The sequence below is a fragment of the Brachypodium distachyon genome, chromosome 3 (assembly GCF_000005505.3).
Source record: "Brachypodium distachyon strain Bd21 chromosome 3, Brachypodium_distachyon_v3.0, whole genome shotgun sequence".
In the NCBI taxonomy this organism is placed as follows: Eukaryota; Viridiplantae; Streptophyta; class Magnoliopsida; order Poales; family Poaceae; genus Brachypodium; species Brachypodium distachyon.
The window spans coordinates 13,771,135-13,785,076 of record NC_016133.3 but is presented as its reverse complement, the minus strand read 5'-3'; the positions used below and the strand labels follow the sequence as shown (position 1 = coordinate 13,785,076).

The window sequence follows — 13,942 nt, the reverse complement described above, 5'->3', positions numbered from 1 at the left end:
AATGAAATGTACTATACAATATAAAGGAATAAAATCATTAATCCACTTAGCACATACGAGAGTATTCAATTTACTAACAGGACAATTTACTAACATTTTGTACCAAGAGAAGAGAAACAATCTATTCTTCATGAGTACCCAAGAGGTCTAAAATACATCTCAAGTACGTACATGTACATTACAGGTCAAATGAACTGTGCACTGAATATGCATCCCAAAGGTTTACCAAATAGTTCTCAAATACAATAAGTACATCGAAATAAAACCGCCAGCTGGAAGTACACCTAAAACAGATGAACCAAATTCTTTCGAAGTACATTAAGTACCATTAATTTAATGAATCCACAAATGTATTAATTTGTCTCGTGTACTACATCGACACAGAGTACATCCATACATTGAGTGAAAATATAATCCTTTCAAAATGTACATGTCGGGTGCAAGTATAAGAACTCGGAAGAAATAAAATCATTCACCTATGCTCGTTCACGGTTCAGATGAAACTTTGGCAGTACGAGAGTGACTTAGATGAGCTAACCTTCGAGAGGAGGTACATAACCCGGGATCCTCGCCGGGCTCGTCCACGGAAGCGGACGGGCCAACTTCACTCCACTCCTCAATCGATGCTTCTTTCGCGAACTGTGATCCATGGTTTCCACCATTAAATCCTCCTCCGAAGTTGTTGGCACCGAATGCTACACTCAATTCGAAAGAAGAACCATCTGGAGCTTCCATCGATCTATACAGTCCTCATGCAAGATGTCAGATGCGGGAGGAAGGAAGAAGGAACCCGAGGAGGAAGAACCCTATACAGTCCAAGATACTTTTTCCTGCCTGCGTTCCTTCTTTTTCTCTTACCCCTTCGGTACTTCAAAAGGGGAGAGCACTGTGCATGCCGTCCGATCAAAGCAGTGCCGGTCAGTCCCTCTGTGCCCTGACATACCTAGGATGTGACACATTAATCCCTTATTAGAGTTTACCTTATTTCCAAGCAGTGCATTTCACACATCCCAAGCCCAGATCGAACGACTATCACGGTGGGGCTAGATAGTTGGGGTGGCACAGCCTCGGTGTTACCGTTGGGCGTTGGCTGCAATCCTTTCGCCATTCTCCTTTCTTTTATTTTTCTCCCCAGCGTGTTCTTTCTCTTTTGAGCCAAAGTTCAGCTTCTGTACATGCCAATAACTAAAACGGTTTTTGTTGTTTCACAGACAGCAATCACGTACTAAAAGCTATCTGATTTAAACATGAGATTTGAGGAACCGTAAAAGAGATGAGAAGATCTTGATCGGATGGTTATATCAATGTCGACTGAAAAATTAATATTCCTAAGCCACTCTAATTAAAAAGTGAAATCGTTTGCGAAACTCACAATTATTTTAAAGAGTTATAATTTCTTGTATATTTTTATGGGTGTTTATCTTGATAAATCATATGTGCACTTCTAAAATTTGGTCCAAAAAATTGATAGTTGCACAAATTTGCACATGTTAACACCATCCTATTCAATCTTTTTTTTTCGTGTTTGACCCATAGTGTTATCGCTGAGGGACAACACCATAATTAGGCGATGTCGATCGACTAGCTAGGGGGTAATTGTTAGTGGAGTGTGTATGCCCATCTTACCGAGACGCCGTTAAACGACAAAAGCAACACATCAATATTTTTTGAATAGGTTCAACCGTCTTGGGAGCATGATCTACCCCTATGTTGGGAGAGCGTCGAGCGGAGGGCATAGAACTCTCAACACTGAGTGGAAGGTACACGAAGCTCTCAACTCTTGACTCGGGATGAGGTCACATTTTTTGCGCAAATCTTCACAAAGCGGTGGGTGTTATTTTAATTGCAAATGGCTATTTTTGAACTATATATGAGAACAACTTTCACATTTTCTTTTGCGCCAGCAAACAAATTATCACAAATTGTCGAAAAAAATTTAATTCACATGAACAAACTGTAGCATTTTGTGCAGTATATTTCTTAAAAACAATATGTGCACTTATTATTACAAACAAGGTATCAGTGTACGATCTGGTACATGCAGTTTTGGTTGCTTCAGTCAGTCAGTTATCAGCTGATCTCCTTATTTCTCTGATGAACCTGAAGAATGAATCCAAGTCTTTCGAGCACTCATTCAAGAGATTCATCTATATATATGCTCTCACTAGTCGCTAGCCAGTTGTGGGTTGCTTACTTCATTAATTAGTACCATTACCATATGTAGTTAAGTTAATTAACCAGAAGAGCTTAGCTACCACTGGGTTATCGACTTATCGGCCGATCTCGATTTGCTATGTATTGTTAAGCTACCGGAACGCTGCACCGAAGGGATTCCAGTAATCGACGACCGGCGTCTCGCTGGCCACCGCGAAGGTGCTCGATATCGGGACCAGGCACAGCCCTCGCCCGGTGAGGTCTCTCGCCGCCGCCTCTTCGCCGCCATTATTGTCCTTCTTGTCAGTGGACGAGCTCTGAAATATATGGTTAATTAGCTAGTCGGTAGTGATTAAGCACACATGGATTGATCGAATCGATCGATGGCCATTAATTCACCACTTGATGAAGGAATGATGATTAATTGTGCTAAATTGAGGTGATGAAGAGTACCTTGGAGTGGGGCACTTGTTGTTGCCTGTTCTTTAGGTAAGGAGCACTATGTGCCTGTAGAGATGTATATAATTAAATCCATGCATGATGCATCAGAGAATGAGCATATATATTTGAGTGAGCATATTTGAAACGAGAATTATATGAACTTCGACACGCAATTTTGGGAGCTCAACTATACTAGTAGCTAGTATATATGTAACCTTTTTTCCACAAGGAATTTAATGAAATTACTCCATTTATTTGTATAATGTACTCCCACAAAGGGAATAACGCGACTTATAAATTAAGACTACAAGTTGCATGCATGGTAGGTGTTATAGATCAATTCGATCAAGAGTCAAGACCAATATTTCTACATGTATATGATTAAAGGAGCTAGAAGATGGAATAATTAGTAAGTTGTTGCAGCTAGATGCGCACTAGCTATATATACTTACACCAACTTGGTCGTGCAGGAACTTGATGTACTCGATGGTCTCGTGGAGCACCGATGCCGTGTCCGTCTGCACGCACCAACGCACGCTCACAGGATTAATTGTCTTATCATCACAAATTATTAATCAGGTCCGTGTTATATGATTAAGAACTATACATGTATATATGTATGTCTACTAATTGTGTATGTGTGTCCATGATTAAGTTAAAAACGAAATAATTAAGGCCGGCCGGCTTCCACTAGCTACTTGCCTTGCCAAAAGGGGAGACTAGTTGCTGGAGTGCTGTGACCCTGTCCCCTAGCTTCTCCTTTCTAACCTGAAATTAACATATATATACAAGCTCATGTGATATATATCCGTCCACAATGCACATATGAAATTTTACAGATTAAAAGGGCCGGGGATGAATAAGCCTATGTTTGAGGTAACTAGAGACTGATGACCGCCAGATATGTATGTACCTTGAAGGTCGGCAATGGTGATGGTGGCGTTCCCGTTCTTGCTTTCTTGGCTGTAGGGCCAGAGCTTGTCTTCTTGGTGACGACACAACTGCTTGAGTCTCCTACCCCTTCCAATGTATTCTAGAGAAGAAAAAAAAGGAAAAAAATCAGTATCTTCACGCAGAAATTTTATATTAATTAGTTTTTTATTCCAGAAACAAACTATGAAAAAGTCAGATTATTCTTGCATGATCGAATTAACCATGAAACCAATACGTTGAGCAAGGTCTGAAATTTCGGTACCCACCAAAATGACCAAAATTTCAGAAGCTATTTCAGATTTTGATGTTTAAAATTCCACCAAATGTACTTTATCAAAATTGTAGCAGAAAACTAATAAATGTGTCCAGCACAAATTACACTAGTTAATTACTCTTTTCTCAATCAAAAAACAAAAATGACATACTAGATCGATTGTAGGATAGAGCAAGTCTACACGAGCTATTTTGCGCTGGGCTCAAAGTGTCGTCAAATCGATCTTTTATAACCAAAATAAGGCTAAAATTGCGACGCCCGCTCAAATTATCAAAAAAATGTCAAAATTATAAACCTTGCAAAAGTTGAGTATGTCGATCACTTATGCGTATAACGCTATGTGGATCGGTATATGTTTATACTAGTGTATTAATTTTCCATGTGTTGCCATATATGGAACCACCGGAGAGAAAACATCAAAGATGTGATTGATGTGCCAAATGACCGATCGTTGCATTCGTTTTGAATTAATCGTCAATTTACGAAATCTTCCATATAACAACCACATAATACCCGGCCAAAGAAATAACCACATACATAATACAGAGGATTTTGTGTTTTAGAAGCTTAAGGGTTGTTGTCCAGTATAAGAGACTATAAGAGTACGTAGAAGGGGACAAAAGTGATGAGTAAGTAAACTCAAAATTGATTTTAAAAAAAATAGATAAATATGAAAGGCGTACATATATGCATGTACACACTACAGTACACTAACCTTTGCCGCGAGGCTTGCCGGCCTAGATTGCGCCGGCGGTGGTCCGGCAGCCTCAAGGCTTGCTCGGTAAGCCGCCGCATCAAACCCAGTGGTAGGGTTCCAGAACGGCGTCGTGGCGACGCTTGCAGCAGCCGGCAGCTGGCTCGTCACCGGCTGGTAATTTATAGGCTTCGCTGCCGCAGACGGCTCCGTGAGGCTTCTTAGCAGCGAGGAGGGCCGGGAGCCTCCACCGGTGGCATACGGCGTAGAGGCCGGCGACGAGAGCAGCTCGAAACCGAGGTTGGACAGGAACTGGTAGTTGGGATCATGCTGATCTGCTACTTGCAGCTGAAGCATCATATTGCTGCTGTTGTTATTTGATGAAGATGGACTCATCAGCAAACTTGGTTGGTTGATGTGAGCCTGATCGCTTGGTCTCGAGCTCATGTGTCCATGGAATCCAGATCCATCGTCCCTAACATCACATCAGATCAGACAGATCATCGATCAGTGAGTAAAAGGGTTAATTAATTATTACTCCATCCGATCCTAAATTCATGAAAACGATTCGAACTAAAACCACGACAAGAATTTAGGATCGGAGGAAGTATGATATTATCACAAGTTCGTCCGATCCCCATGCATGATGCATGTGATCATGATTTGTTTTCATGAAATTAGTTGATTGATTTGCAGATCGATGCATGGACTCACATGAAAGAAGGCTGGTTCCAGCCGCCGGCAGCGATGGTGGCCGGATCGGCGGCGGGGGCGATGGGTTCTTGGAAAGTGATGGAGCTGCCGGCGGCGTGCGAGTTCGAACCAGGCGACTCGGCCATGCTCCACCAGTCACCGCCACTGCCGCCGCGACGGCTGGCCTGGACGCCGCCGCCGCCGTTGTTGTACATGGAGGCCGACGGCACGGCTGCAGCACGGATCATCTCCTGGTGGTGATCTGCCATGCCGTTTAATTACCTGATCTTAATTTGCTTTGTTTTCTCTCTCTTTTTGGTAGCTAGTGGTGTGGTGGTGCTAGTGAAGTAGTGATGAGTATAGGTATATAGTGCTCGATCTCGATCGATATCTGATTATAATCCAAAGTGATCATTAAGTAGAGGCGAGTGTGGAATATGTGGAAAGGTACTGGAGATCAGGGGTCGATGACGTGGTTTTATGCAAACCGATGGAGATAAAGTAGAGAGGAGGAAGAAGAAGAGAATTTTAGCTAGGTTTTCTGACCAAGAAGAGAGGCCGGGGAAAGGTTACATAGTCGGGTTGGGTCATCGATGGTCTGACCTTGACGTTATCGCATGCCATTTGGTGCAGATCTTGTCGTATGTAGCACACGTGGGATCAAACGGTTTAGTTTAGTTAAAATTTAATACTCTCTGATTCATTTGACTTGTCGCAACTTTGTCTAGACAGTAGATACGCATGTACTGTGCAGGTACATGCTTGCGTATTTAGACAAAACTGCGACAATTAATATAAATATATCGGAGGGAGTATTTAAACTCAAGCAACTAATTTCGTGTCGACAAATCAGCCAATATATGTCTTGTTTGACACATGCATATTATACCTCGAAAAACACCCTTCCATGAAGTCACCAATTAATGATGGCAGCTGAGAACCCGTCAGCGGTGACTCTAATACACTATCATCGATGATTAATGCAAGCAAGTAGTGCACTCGTTTTTTTGTGTAAAAAAACATGCACTCGTTTGGTAAACTGTACACGCCCTTGCACTTTAATTTGTTTTGGTGGCAAATGCACGTACGGAGAGTACGCTAGTGTAGCTAGTAAATTAAGCATCGCGGAAGACAACCGAATTAACGATACGCGTGTACTATGAAAAGAAAAGGGAAAAAGAATAAATTTTGACGTACACGTAGTATTCAGATTCTTTCAACAGATTGATCTGGATTTGTTTTTTTTAAGCTAAACGTGTAGGTTGAATTATGCTTCGAAGTTTGTTTGTTTTTTATGGCATGCATGACAGGTTAATTAATTTCGTACTCCAAAATGCTCTTGATTACACATATGTATATTTTGTGTTCACCCGAATAGATATGCACACTATGGACTGGTCGATCACTGGTGACAGTAGTAGTTGTATTAAACCTAACGCTACTAGTTATTAATGTGTGTGGTGGTCCTCACTAATCTAGTTTAACTAAGATTGATATTCCTCGAGTAAAAAAAGAAAGATCTATCCCTAATCTAGCAGGAAGACTAAATTAGTTCCGCATTACCACTACAATGTACGTACACTCCCTCATTGAATACTGCATCCAATGCTCTGAAAGTTTCAGAGCGCTTAGTTCATATATTTTGTTGTATAATAAAGGTCAAAACTTCTAGAGCGTTAACTCTCTCGCATAATTACGTGTTTTAATTAGATTTTAAAAATGAGAGATTATATGCTATATAGTCTCTTGTACTCCCTCCGGCCAGAATTACCTATCCTTGATTTAGTGCAACTTAATTGTACTAAATCTGAGACAAGTAATTCCGGCCGGGGGAGTACTTCTTTTTTCATTTCCATGGTTCTGAAATTGCTAGAGTAATGAGGCACGTGTAGGGCCGTCAAGCTAGGCCCTTGGGGTGCACATACTCTCCAGAATACCTACTACTATCTCCGTTCAATAATTCTTGTCGAAATATTACATGTATCGTAAAATAGACACATCAATTAATTTTGGGGTAAATTTGAGACAAGAATTATGGAACGGAGTGAACATTTTTTTTTTTTAGGAAAAGATACCTACTACTACCTCTGATCCAAAATTACTGTCTCAAATTTGCCCAAATATGAATGTATCTACGTTTAAAAAGTGTCTAGATACATTAGGTACATGTAATATTTCGACAAGTAATTTCAGCCCGAGGATTAGTTTTTTTTAAGGAAAAGAATACCTATGGCTAGAGATGCATGCATGGCTGCTTAGGGCACGATGACGTCATGCTTATGACCAAGCCAGGTCATGCACTGATCAAGTTTTCGATGGCTTATAAGCACGCGTGCCCGGAAAAGCGAGCCGCGCACTTGTGTCTACTCCATCCATCGATCACGCGCACCACGTAAGCTGACACGCATGGATCCGTACGTGTTGACACGCAGCAGTATCTTACTCCCTCTGTCTCATATCAAATGACTCAAATTTCCCTAAATATGAATGTATCTATGCATAAAAAGCATCTAGATACTGTAACAGAAAGTCACTTTGGCAGTGTTTGGTTCTAGAGTGAGGTGGAATGGAATGAAACGGTTCTATTTTATAGGAATGTAATGTAAGGGAACGGTTCTATTTTTCAAGATCCTAAGAACCAAACACTTAAATTACTGGTTCCACTTGAAACCAACTCATTTCTACATTTTGAAGAAATGAGATGGTTAGGCATGTTGAGAAAATATTCCTTTTAAGGAACCATGTGGTTCCATTCCACTTCTCTGTGTTGTAAGAACCAAACGCAGGAATCATCGTAGATTTTGGAACCATTCCATTACATTCCACTTCATGATCTCAACCAAACACTACCTTAATATGGGACGGAGGGAGTATATATTTTGACAAAGCACCGGATGAGAACATTTATTTATTTAGTGAAAACCATATATATACGGAGTATAAAAAGTTTCAATCGTACACATTAAATTGAAACAAACGGGTAAGATGAAAGGCCAGGTATACGTAGAGCACCTAATTAATTACCTTAAACATATTTTACAAAAAGAAAGAAGAAGAGCACCGGTGCCAACGTTCTGAAAGAGTGTAAAATCCGCCCAAAATCTACTAGACCGTGTCATGGTAGAGCACCTAATTAATTTCTCTATTAAAAAAATCCTGTCTCGTCTAAGCGATTATTGGTCATGAAAACGACGGCACGTGTACGTGCAGGGAGTCAACGGCCTTTTTGGGTTGACTTAATTGTCTCCGTGTGGAGAGATGATTAATAAGTGGATGATGTTGTCAAAGGAAAAAAACCGTGGCGTGTTGTGTTGGGCACATCAGTAGTGTACTCCGTTTGGTCAACGCGGCGATCGACGACAATCATGCATGCTCTTTTGCTCTGCGTCATCATGATGATGCAGATGCTCGATCCGTTTACTTGCATCTGGATTCTAGCTAGCTAGTGTGATACGCTGATGCCCAATTAATCAATGTGAAAAGCCAAGAAATTTGGTTACGTTTTTGAGTTTTTCTCCCCCTTTGCATGTCTTGTCAGTGTCAATTAATTGGGGCAGATTGTTTGTGTCCTACGGTTTCCCATGACTAAGTTTTTTTTTTCATGATATAGTTTTTCATGGATAACTTTATTAAACTCCATGATCGTTACAGGCACGGTGCCACTCGTACCTGTGCGAAGTTGACTATCTTTAAAGGTTTCAGAAAACCAATTGAATCGTCCATCCAAGATGGTGGGAAGCCATGAGCGTCGAAAGTACATGTCGTCGAATCACAAAATCTTCAATAGGACACCAGACAAGAAGCCCAAAGTCACAAAAGATCATATCAACGAAAGCACCATGAGACACAATAAAAACTCATTAAATCCGTATGAACGGATCTGCGAGGACATAAACTCAAAATCTGCAAGATCAGATACATTGGACATGCGGTGAGTAGAACTCTCTAACCTTGTGGCGTGGCCCGAACAAGCACCGCTAGCAGCAGCAGAAGAGTACTTTTATTCTCGACGGCATTGCATCCTCTGCCATAGTTTTGCCGCTGAAGACCACACGACTCATAAACTAAACAATTCTAAATGTTTATAAGAGCATGTACAATGTAAGGTGCTAAGACAAGTGCTTACGAAAATAAACCAAGCATTTTTTTAAGCACCAGTGCTTATTTGTATAGAGGAGGTGCCAAGTTAGGCATCTGTTTAGTCTAAGTAAGCATCAGTGCCTAACAAAACCGGTTAATTTTTCTAAGCACCCACTTAGACATTGTACATGCTCTAAGAAGAAGACATGAGGTTGGCCCCACCTCACAGTGCCAATATGGCGGCAGGACGCGAGGTGAACCGACCAAATTCCGGTGGTGAAGACATCTAATGTAGAACTAACTTTCTCCCGTGCGGCGGCCGTAGCGAGAAGGTCTCGATGATTCGTTCGTTTTAACATGACTAAGTGGACACCTTCTTGGTCCGCTGCCAAAAAAGAAAGTGACCACCTGGGCCGATTTCATGGCAGCCCGTCAGACCGACTTGGGTTATATGGGCCTGTGTTCGGTCTGCTAAAACAAATTACTGCAGTGTTCACGAAATTGCTAAAACCAAATTCAACACCAAATCGTATGGTGTTAAACTGTTAATGAGTTAATCTAAATAAGTTCAACGCCATAAAAGGTGGTGTATATGAAAGTTATTTTAGCTTGATTTGTTTAGAAGAGAGTTAATATTCATTTACACGCGCCACAGCCCACTTACAGAAGGACCCCACCTGTCATTTAATCATTGTATGGATAACTTTGTAGCTAAGTCAACCTCCGTGCGTTCTTATCCCTCTTCTCACGCCTGATCCAGAAAAGATCTTTTTCATTTCCCACAAAGCACCCCAACACAAGACTATATCTCGCAATCACCCCTTCCCACAAGCACAACGATAAGGCCATATCTGTGGCACCCGGAAACGTACAGGGTCTATCTCGCAAGTTTCCCCGGATAATTTGGACTACGCAAAACCAGAGAGAGGAGAAGCGACACGCCACCGAGAGAGGACGCAGAGAGCCATCAGCCATGGGAGGAGGCGTCATGCGCACCGCCGCGAAGGTCGGCATGGCCGGGGGCGCCGCCGCGGCGGCGGCCAGCGGCCGCTTCCGGAGCGTCGCTCCGGCGTTCGCGACGGCCGCCCCCGCCGCCGAGTCCTCGGCGGCGCCGCTGGTGTCCGCGGCCGGGGAGGTCCCCGCCATGGCGGCGGCCGGGCCGCAGTGGGCCTCCTCCTCCTCCTCCTGGGAGGTGGACGACTGGGAGTTCGCGGACTGGAGGGACGTGGCGGTGTCCGAGGCGGAGGAGACGGCGGTCGGGAGGCCGAGGCTGGTCTTCGCGCCGCCCTCGCAGGAGGAGGCCCAGGAGGCCACAACCGAGCTCAGGGAGGCCATAGACAGGTGAAAGATCTCTACTCTGATGATGCTTACTTGCTTAGGCTCTGGGATGAATCCGTCGAATTGGCCCCTGGTTTTCACGGGGGGAGTGAATTGGGGAAAATAAAACCTAAGGCGTCAAACATATATATTTCCCTGATAATAGTATACTCGTATTAAAATTCAATATAACTGATGCGCAGTTTTATTTTATTTTTGTATACAACTGCAGTTGGATAGTTCATGTTGGTTATTCCTTTGACAAGGTAATCCATGAACAGGCTGATATAGCATCATTGCTAGTATGCTATTGCTACCCCTTTCATTTTCTCCTGTATTATATGAGAGGAGAGAATAGAGTGCTGTTTAGAATCCGTTGCATTTGTGCATGATGCCTTTCTTCAAATACACATATATTCTGATGTGACAAAATCATTGGCTGTAGGGTTTATTTTAACGAGACTCCAATAGAGATTGTTAAGGAACAGGATAAAGAGCTTAACAAGCTGGGAGTAGATGCTATTATCCCTGCTATGCCGGGACATGTAGTGCAAGCTTTCACGTTGTTGAAATCAAGCTCGGAAGCTCAGGTCTGTAAATATATTATTTTGCTGTGGTTATGGTTGAGCTCTTTCAGTGGCAATGATCATCTACGTATGCTGCTAACTTTGTTTATCTCGTAATAATATTTTTGTAACTGTCCTTCGGAAGAGATGCCATCCAAACGACATGTATCTAAATTCTGAACTGAATGCACAGTCATCACTGAAGATCTGTTCAGTTGATGTATGTTCTACAGTCATCAACCAATTATGATCTTATGACATGTCTTCGATAACTCTAGTAGCATGCATGCTTCTGCTAAATACGGTTTCATCTGAAACCGTGAAACCCGCAAGTCACTATTTGTACTAGTTTGACTGCGATGATTGGAAGTATTGAAGAAAAATTGAACTAAACTAGGATTCGACAGTTTCCACGGTTTGTATTAGAATCAGATTTGAAACCCCTACTTTTAATTTATTATGAGTGTACTGTAGTGCTAATGAATCCTTTATGGCAGTATTTTTATTTTATTTTAGCTATTCCAGAAGCATGGCACCCAATATTTACACAATGTCTGTTTAGATGGTTGATAATTGGTTTGAGGCAGTTAATTTATGTATGTTGTATAGCAACATTTAATTCAACTTGCTTTTCTCTGGGTTTCCAGAAGCATGGCACCCGAGCTTTGCATAATTTATGTTAGGCAATTGGTTTTTGGCAGTCGATTGTATGTGGTATTGCAAGATTTAATTCAATTTGATTGGCTCTGGTGGCTCATGTTTCACTAATATTGTTTTTCTTAATCTCCAGAGTGTCGTTGCCTCCCTTGCATCAGATAAGAACGTCTGGGACGCAGTGTTGAAAAACGAGAGGGTTATGGAATTTTACAAGAATCACCAGCAAAGTATGTTCTGCCTTATTCTGAACTCAGAGCCGCATGTCCTGTTACATCTTTATAGCAATCTCTATGGTCATTATCCTTGTTCAGGGAAACTTTATAACCGTTACTATTGTATCTTATCTTGTGATGCAGCTCTAGTTCACACTTTCCCTGAGGACAGTGGCACGGTAGAGTCACCGGAGAAATTTGAAGGTGCTTCTCAGGAGTATGCATCCCGTGGGGAACTGCCCACCACCTCACCTTTATCAGACTTTGTGGACAACGCGAAGAAGACGGTGATGGAGATAGTCGACAACATAACCCACTTTTTCCAAGACGTGTTCCGCAACCCAGCAGAAGCGGGGGACCGACCGAGCTCATCCACTGGAAAGGGTAGCCCCCCTTCTTTCGCGGAGATGGCTGCAGGTGGATCCTTCATGGCTCTGGCCATAGCGGTCATCCTAGTTGTTCTGTTCAAGAGGGCATGAGATATATAAGATCAGGCCTTATTTGGTGCTGGCCGATCGTGCCTTAAATCTGTCGAAAATAACTCGGTTTATTGTCATGTTAAGAACTACGGATGTACTAATATGTACAGACCTGTGTCGTCTTGCGTCAGTGAAGCTTTTGAATCTTGAGACCCAGTATAATAAAGACATGCTATGGTAGTACGTATTAAACTGCGGATGGAGGGTGGCGTTTCGTTATTGGGGATGCATGTACCTCGAAAATGGCTGATGAACTCCGCTACAAGAGAACTGCTCTTATCTTCGTGCGTGATGATGCAGGAGTCTCTGGAAAGAGAAGTTTGAATAGCAAAAAGAAAAACATAGCAGGGCAAGAGAAAAATGTTTCAGACGAACTCCAGTTGAGAACTAAAAACAGGTTTAAATAAGAAAACAAATTTGCAAAGATCAAAAAAGATGGGGAGTCTCAAGAGAAAAAGGTTTCAGACGAACCCCAGTTCAGAACTAAAAACAGGTTTTTCAAGTTTAAATAAGATGACAGATTTGCGAAGATCAAAAAAGATGGGGAGGGAGTCTGTCAGACAACCTCTGGGCCACCCTGCACAGGCGGGAGCCAGGCAGGAACGATCCTCTACAGCAGTCGGATGGATCCAGGGACTCATCCAGGCCGTTAATCACGCTCTGGCCCAGAGGTCAGAATGCATCAACCAGACTTAAGTTCTTGCCTCCTTTTTGGTAAAGGATGTAGCGGTACGATCCTATAGAACAGATCCTGTTCAAGTAAGGTCGTGCTGAGTGAGACAAAGCGCTGCTTATATGCTGGTCGCGATTCCACTAAACAGTCGAGGTGGGACTAATATTCCAGTCCGCAGCACTCCAGAAGGAGAGCTCGTGCTCGGTCGTGGGTGCTGGCCCGTGTGATTCGGAGGAGAAGAAAAGCCCAGCCCATTAGCCGCCCTGCCTGGCCCCATTGCCATTGCTTTCTCGTAGCAGCCGGGCGCGGAAACTACAGGCGGTGTGCTGTATCCTAACCGTACGCAGCACATGGTGGTTTGATCCAAACCGTTGACTGGGGTGGACTTACCGGCCACCCGGGGTGGGCATAAAAACCGAGAAACCAAAACCGATCATCGAAGAACCGGAAACCGAAGCCGATTGGACCGAAACCAAAGAACCGTTTAAAACTTCGGTCAGCAAACTCAAAGAACCGAAGTTTATTCGGTTAATTCGGTCTTTTGCCTCGGTTAACCAAAAACCCAAAGAACTGAAGTTCATTGCTGCATCTTTAAAATTTAATGTTTTCATTGCATGTTAGATGATATTTACTCATTACGTGTGTCTGTGTCACATAAGATTATGTGTTTATTTCTGCGTGTAACTTAAATCTATTTTCTGTTGTAAGTAAAAGATTGAACTAAATTTGTTTTCATTAATTTTTTTTGCCGTAAACACAATGTTCGGTT

At 42.5% G+C, this 13,942-nt stretch overlaps 2 protein-coding genes and 1 non-coding gene across 3 annotated transcripts; 1 reads left to right on the top strand and 2 right to left on the bottom strand.

Moving 5' to 3' along the window:
- Positions 1-1,922: 1,922 nt before the first annotated feature.
- LOC100829711 (transcription factor bHLH112) lies at positions 1,923-5,702 on the bottom strand. Its single transcript, XM_003571357.4, has 7 exons — positions 5,211-5,702; positions 4,518-4,971; positions 3,509-3,628; positions 3,298-3,363; positions 3,048-3,113; positions 2,608-2,661; positions 1,923-2,471 (listed from the first exon to the last, which is right to left on the bottom strand). The coding sequence occupies exons 1-7, from the start codon at positions 5,456-5,458 to the stop codon at positions 2,307-2,309; spliced, it is 1,173 nt and encodes a 390-aa protein (XP_003571405.1). The 5' UTR covers positions 5,459-5,702; the 3' UTR covers positions 1,923-2,306.
- Positions 5,703-10,194: 4,492 nt separating this feature from the next.
- On the top strand, positions 10,195-12,692 carry LOC100845511. Its single transcript, XM_003573361.4, has 4 exons — positions 10,195-10,610; positions 11,032-11,176; positions 11,943-12,036; positions 12,166-12,692. Exons 1-4 carry the CDS (start codon positions 10,243-10,245, stop codon positions 12,498-12,500), a joined length of 942 nt encoding a protein of 313 aa, XP_003573409.1. The 5' UTR covers positions 10,195-10,242; the 3' UTR covers positions 12,501-12,692.
- A 358-nt stretch (positions 12,693-13,050) lies between these two features.
- Positions 13,051-13,269, bottom strand: LOC112272128. The gene has a single exon (XR_002965824.1). It is a non-coding gene; the product is annotated as a small nucleolar RNA U3 (small nucleolar RNA).
- Positions 13,270-13,942: the final 673 nt, after the last annotated feature.

What these genes read in the sequence shown, in the direction of transcription:
- LOC100829711 (XM_003571357.4), bottom strand. Translation starts at nt 5,458, where the DNA reads ATGGCAGATCACCACCAGGAGATGATCCGTGCTGCAGCCGTGCCGTCG. An exon ending in CACCATTGCCGACCTTCAAG is followed by an intron (nt 3,364 to 3,508) that starts GTACATACATAT and finishes TGTTAATTTCAG; the next exon opens with GTTAGAAAGGAGAAGCTAGG. An exon ending in TAGTCTCCCCTTTTGGCAAG is followed by an intron (nt 3,114 to 3,297) that starts GCAAGTAGCTAG and finishes TGGTGCGTGCAG; the next exon opens with ACGGACACGGCATCGGTGCT.
- LOC100845511 (XM_003573361.4), top strand. Translation starts at nt 10,243, where the DNA reads ATGGGAGGAGGCGTCATGCGCACCGCCGCGAAGGTCGGCATGGCCGGG. An exon ending in CTCAGGGAGGCCATAGACAG is followed by an intron (nt 10,611 to 11,031) that starts GTGAAAGATCTC and finishes CATTGGCTGTAG; the next exon opens with GGTTTATTTTAACGAGACTC. An exon ending in TTACAAGAATCACCAGCAAA is followed by an intron (nt 12,037 to 12,165) that starts GTATGTTCTGCC and finishes CTTGTGATGCAG; the next exon opens with CTCTAGTTCACACTTTCCCT.